General features: G+C 44.3%; 1 protein-coding gene across 1 annotated transcript; it reads left to right on the top strand.

Annotated features, from left to right (window-relative positions):
- Positions 1-1,669: 1,669 nt before the first annotated feature.
- Positions 1,670-4,139, top strand: LOC123774703 (pituitary homeobox 2). Its single transcript, XM_045769215.2, has one exon. It carries the CDS (start codon positions 2,261-2,263, stop codon positions 3,116-3,118), a length of 858 nt encoding a protein of 285 aa, XP_045625171.1. The 5' UTR covers positions 1,670-2,260; the 3' UTR covers positions 3,119-4,139.
- Positions 4,140-6,386: the final 2,247 nt, after the last annotated feature.

A 6,386-nucleotide genomic window follows, 5' to 3' on the forward strand; every position in this document is an offset into this window, starting at 1 on the left:
CTTGGATGTGTAAAGGACCATCTATATTACGTTTGAATGTGTAAAGGACCATTTATATTACGGTTGAATGTGTAAAGGACCATTTATATTACGTTTGAATGTGTAAAGGACCATTTATATTACGTTTGGATGTGTAAAGGTCTATTTATATTACGTTTGAATGTGTAAAGGACCATTTATATTACGTTTGAATGTGTAAAGGACCATTTATATTACGTTTGAATGTGTAAAGGACCATTTATATTACGTTTGAATGTGTAAAGGGCCATTTCTGTTACTATCAAATGTGTGAAGGGTCATTTCCGTTACTTCTGAATGCGGAAAGCATCACTTTATTTACTTGTGAATGTGTAAAAAGGATCATTTCAGTAATTTTTGAATGTGTAAAAAAAAGGATCGTATTGTATATATCTAAAGTATGTTGATGTTATCATGTGCTTTTGAGTTAGTAAAATCATGTCCAGCATCACGTTCTTTTAACCAATACAAGTGCCCTCTTCTTCCTCCTTATGAACCTATGTGTTTCATCTTGGCTATGAGTTTGCTCTTGGCCAATGGGAGGTTGTTCATATTAGATCTAACCGTTGACAAGTGTGTTCATCATGCATTTGAACATGTGCTCTTCGTTTGGAACGTGTGTGTGGATGTTCACGTTATACTTGAACGTGAGAATGTGTGTGTGTGTGGGAAGGGGGGGTCATGTGTTATCCTGATTCCCGGAGGCCCGTAATGTGGTCGACTTTATCCCTGAAGGCCCGTAATATGGTCGACTTTATCCCTGAAGGCCCGTAATATGGTCGACTTTATCCCTGAAGGCCCGTAATATGGTCGACTTTATCCCCCGAGGCCCGTAATATGATCGACTTTATCCCTAGAGGCCCATAATAAGGTCGACTTTATCCCTAGAGGCCTGTAATATGGTCGACTTTATCCATAGAGGCCCGGAATATGGTCGACTTTATCCCTGGAAACCCGTTATATGGTCGACTTTATCCCTGAAGGCCCGTAATATGGTCGACTTTATCCCTCGAGGCCCGAAATATGGTCGACTTTATCCCTTGTGGACAATATATGGCCAATTTCTCATGTTGCTCTGCAGAAAGAGTACAAAAGTTGTTTATATGATCTATCTTGAGATGATTTCGGGCCTTAGTGTCCCCGCGGCCCGGTCCTCGACCAGGCCTCCACCCCTAGGAAGCAGCCCGTGACAGCTGACTAACTCCCAGGTACCTATTTACTGCTAGGTAACAGGGGCATCAGGGTGAAAGAGACTGCCCATTGTTTCTCGCCGGCGCCCGGGATCGAACCCGGAACCACAGGATCATGCGTCCAGTGTTCTGTCCGCTCAGCCACCGGCTCCCATGATGATAATAATAATAATATAATAGAAATAGGAGTTGATCTTAGTAGAAGCATTAATTATACAAAATATTGTAAATAATAATAGTAATCATAAAACAATTAAAAATATTCAATAAATAAATATATCAATCATAATGTTATCATTGTTTAGTTAAATAATTTTCTTTCTCATTCTGCTAAATTCGAACAGAATAAAGGTTAAGCAACAAATAAAATCAAAGATTCCATAGACCTGTATTACTCTAAAGCAGTGATAATAAAGCGAGAGGCTAAATTGTTCTTGCCTGACTTCGCTAATTGAAATAGGGAAACTTTCTCAAGTCATGGCCGTACAAGGTGCTGGAGTTCCATAACCAATTACCTGGGACGCGCCAGGTAAACAAGTGGGGGACCATATTGGCCAGAGTGGGTCATCACCCGTGGAGGAACATTTATTAGAAGACCACATTCCCGCCATCAACAAAATCCTGAGTTGGCGCATCTTTCTTGGCGGGCGCGGGAGACCAGCGTTGGCGGCGGGAAACGAGAATAATAGTGTCATTTCTATTCCGTGCGTGTTGTCGGGCGCCATTGTAATAACTTAGTTGTTGTAGCCTCTTACTCGGCCAGCTCCAGTTGGCATTATTGTCTCCCCGGCAAGTCAGTGTGAGAGGTCGACATGATTCATTTGAGCACCACTGAATTCAAGAATGGAGGCCGGCAGTTAATGGGGCGAGTATGCGGGGGGCGGGGCAAGACACCCAGGAGGAGGAGCCGGGGCGCGCCGGGGCCAATCAGAGGCCGTGTACGATGAGGGGTGTGCTGTGGGCGGGGCCTCAGTAACACATTTAGCGAGGCGTGTGTTGCTGTCATGCATCAGTATCACAGTGACAGGTGAAGGGCGCGCACTTACCTCGCCATGATTCACGCTACAGGCATTCCCTTTTTCAACCCGCTACTCAGCATGGGCGGTATGCCGTTCCCTTGGGCACTCCCCACACAGGGCTCGCCACCGAGTTCACCGCCTTCGTCGCCCGTATCCAACACGAGCGTGTGGCACCGTCCGCAGCCAGCAAGGGCAGCATCCTTCACCATCGACGCTATCCTGGGCCGTCGTCAGCAGGAGGCGGAACAAGTAGGTCGATCGCTGGCACTTCGGCGAGAAGAACGACTGACCCGACCGTCGCCCTACCCAGCTGTCAGCAGTGACCACAGTGTTAACGGCGGCGCCCACTCTACCAGTCCATCAGGATCATCAGCCAAGGCGAAAGTGAAACGAGTGAGAACGATATTTACAGCAGAACAGCTGGAGCGACTGGAAGCGGAGTTCGCTCGTCAGCAGTACATGGTCGGGCCCGAGCGACTGTATCTGGCCGCGGCGCTCAACCTGACGGAGGCACAAGTCAAGGTATGGTTCCAAAACAGGCGAATCAAGTGGCGGAAGCAGTATATGGAGCAGCAACACGCCAAGCTCGCCGGAAATCAAGACTCCTTACTCCCTGACGGCGGCGACGAGTCTCTCACTCCTACAGAAGGCAGGACCTCGCCCTTGGGAGACTTGCCTGCCTCCCCTGCAAGTCCCGGTAGCACGGGGGAGCTTCCAGAGGAACAACAAGAACCCCAACAACAGCAGCCTCAGCCTGAACAGAGCAACAGCATGCCAACGCTCGCCACCCAAGCTTACCCGTCGTACTTGGCGGCGACACTGACGGCGGCGTATGCAGAACAGCAAAGTGAACCCGCCGACCTGACAACGTCCAGCGCAAGAGCCAAGTGAAGCGGGAGGTCGGGGCCTCGCCCTCACTCCTGCTACCCTCGTCTCCGTGACACAGTGAAACGTGCGGAGCTGCTGCCGGTTTTGTCACTCTCCGCCCCCTCGCTCCTGCCGCCGCCGCTGGTGGCCGACGGCGACGCTCCGACGTAGCAAACTGGGCGTCAGATCGTGTGCAGTGAGGATCCTCAGGACACGTGCGAGTGTGACTTTGGAATCAAGAACTTATGAAGGGCTTATGGCGCCCGGTGTCCTAAAGTCTTCGCCTGGCCAGAGACGCTTAACTTAAGAAATACCGAAGTCCTTCAGAGTGTAGTTCCAGTTATGGTGTGAGCGTGTCTGCGGTGACGGTCAGATTGCTGGTCGTGCCATCGTCGTCCAGGTGATCGTCGTACCATCGTGTCTCGTCGCCAAGGGGTAATGGTCGCGCTACCGTGCCTCACACCCAGGGTGATGGTCGTATCGCCGTGTCATCGTCGTCCAGGGTGATGGTCGTGCCACCGTGTCATCGTCGTCCAGGGTGATGGTCGTACCACCGTGTCATTGTCGTCCAGGGTGATGGTCGTGTCATTGTCGTCCAGGGTGATGGGCGTGCCACCGTGTCATTGTCGTCCAGGGTGAAGGTCGTACCATCGTGTCATTGTCGTCCAGGGTGATGGTCGTACCACCGTGTCACCGTCGTCCAGGGTGATGGTCGTACCACCGTGTCATCGTCGTCCAGGGTCGTCCAAGTCGACGACCAGCCAAGCAACCCCCTAGGCCCGTGTGAGGGTCAGTGAGACGAGGCCTGCTCTTAACACCTGTTAGAGATTTATGTTAAATCTTCCTATACTTTTTAAGCATTCCAGAATGATGCCGAGTTCCTATGCGTGGGTGTGCATGTGTGTGTACATATGTATGTATTTATGTACTTTTTCTTGATTGTTATGATGTGTATCAAAGCCTAGGTGACTATCTCTCAAGACTGTACTTCGGCCTCTATGATAGATGATAATCTAGTCTTTTTTTGTAATAAAATATTTCTCGATTAAAATTATTTTCAGTATAATCCTTTTCTCTCTCATTACAAATGTTTAAACAAACGGATGCTTCACATCCCACTCTGAATTTAGGCGTTTTGTCCTATGGAAATATTTGATGATAAACACCATTGAAATTCTTGTAGTCGTCAGTAATATCTGAGTTAAGTCTTGTTATTAATGTAAACAACTACTAAAAATGATTGAATATGAAGGCCTACATTGAGTATGATAAACTACTTATAGAATTAAGCATGAAAACCGGCTTAATGCAATTTAGCATAAACATCTATTTGAACAATTAAGCATAAAGACCTACGTAAAAGACGTAGTATGGAGACCTACTTAAAATAACTTAGTATGAAGACCTTTAATAGTTTAGTTTGAAGGATTATGTAAAACAAATGAGCATGAAGACTGTCTTAATGATTTTTTTCAGAATAAAGGCCTTAAAAACCTAATTATAAAGCAACCCATCCTCCTGCTTAGACAGTACTTGTGTAACTATATGGACCATTGTATATATATTGACGTAATGGACAGTTATATAATAAAATTTGGTACTATTCATTTTATACAAGCAAAAAAACAAAAGCTTAAATATTCCTAGGCCTAGTATAGCACATATATGTACTATATTAGGCTTCAGGTATTAGGCTTAGCATGGTTAGGTTAGGTAAGGTTTTATTGGCAGCATAAATTCAAAACCTTTTCCGGTTGGTTCAAAATCACTAGGACAAAATTCTACTTTCTAATTGTTTATTACGTCAATATATGTACGATGGACCACCTCGTTACTGTACAATCAAGTTTAAGTACAGTACGTTTATTGCAACAATAAAATACATCTCAAAGGGATAGAGTGGCTTAGGCTATTTCTCCACTAAACGGAGGATGTGCCTTGATAAAGGCCCATTAAAGAATAAAGACCTGCTTAAAGCAACTGAAGACCTAATTACACAGACACAATAACAGGGGGCTAGATTCACGAAGTAGTTACACAAGCACTTACGAACCTGTTCATCTTTTCTCAATCTTTCGCGGCTTTGTTTACAATTAATAAGGAGTTAATGAGCTCCGAAGCACCAGGAGACTATTTACAACAATTACATCAGTTGATTGGTAAGTTTTCATGCTTGTAAACTGTTTAATAAATGTAACCAAAGCCGTCAAAGATTGAGGAAAGATGTACACGTTCGTAAGTACTTGCGTAACTGCTTCGTGAATCTGGGCCCAGGGTATTTGAAGTATGTGTCATGTTAGATAACCTTGAGGTGCTAGCTCTGGGGCACAGGCACACATTACATTAATATTGTTATTAATATTATTAAATAGACTTTATAAAGTTAAACCTAGTAGCATACCTAAATTTTTAACATAACAATTTACATGTAATGATTGAAATCTAAGCTTTATCCTTCTTCCTCGAAAAATAATAATTTTCCATTTGGATAATGGCGTTTAAATATTAATAAAACAAAGTATATATATTCCTTTTATATATTAATTAATGCTAATAAATGTATTCGAAGTTAAATACCATATAGAAATAAAAACGAAAACATATCCCAATAACTTCAAAAGAATATTTTTGACAATCAATACCAAACCTATTGCCGGTAAACATTTTTCATTACATGTGGATTCACTCATACGACAGACGCCCACCACTTGGGCAGGACAGTAGAGCGACGGTCTCGCTTCATGCAGGTCGGCGTTCAATCCCCGACCGTCCAAGTTTTTGGGCACCATTCCTTTCCCCCCCGTCCCATCCTAAATCTTTATCCTGGCCCCTTCCTAGTGCTATGTAACCGTAATGGCTTGCCGCTTTCCCCCTAATAATTCTCTCCCAAATAAGACCGATATGAAGTCGCACCAAAGGCAAAGATGAAGTCACTTTTAAGGCAGACATGACGTCACTCATAATGCAGACATGAAGTCACACAATATAGACATGAAATCACTCATAATACAGACATGGTCACTCATACTACAGACATGAAGTCACTCATAATACAGACATGAAGTCACTCATAATACAGACATGAAGTCACTCATAATACAGACATGAAGTCACTCATAATACAGACATGAAGTCACTCATAATACAGACATGAAGTCACTCATAATACAGACATGAAGTCACTCATAATACAGACATGAAGTCACTCATAATACAGACATGAAGTCACTCATACTACAGTTTTCATACGTGTGTCTCTAAATTCACTCAATACATTCATACTTAACAAACC

This window comes from Procambarus clarkii, chromosome 68 (assembly GCF_040958095.1).
Source record: "Procambarus clarkii isolate CNS0578487 chromosome 68, FALCON_Pclarkii_2.0, whole genome shotgun sequence".
Lineage (NCBI taxonomy): Eukaryota > Metazoa > Arthropoda > Malacostraca > Decapoda > Cambaridae > Procambarus > Procambarus clarkii.

Coding starts and splice junctions, on each gene's coding strand:
- LOC123774703 (XM_045769215.2), top strand. CDS start 2,261: ATGATTCACGCTACAGGCATTCCCTTTTTCAACCCGCTACTCAGCATG.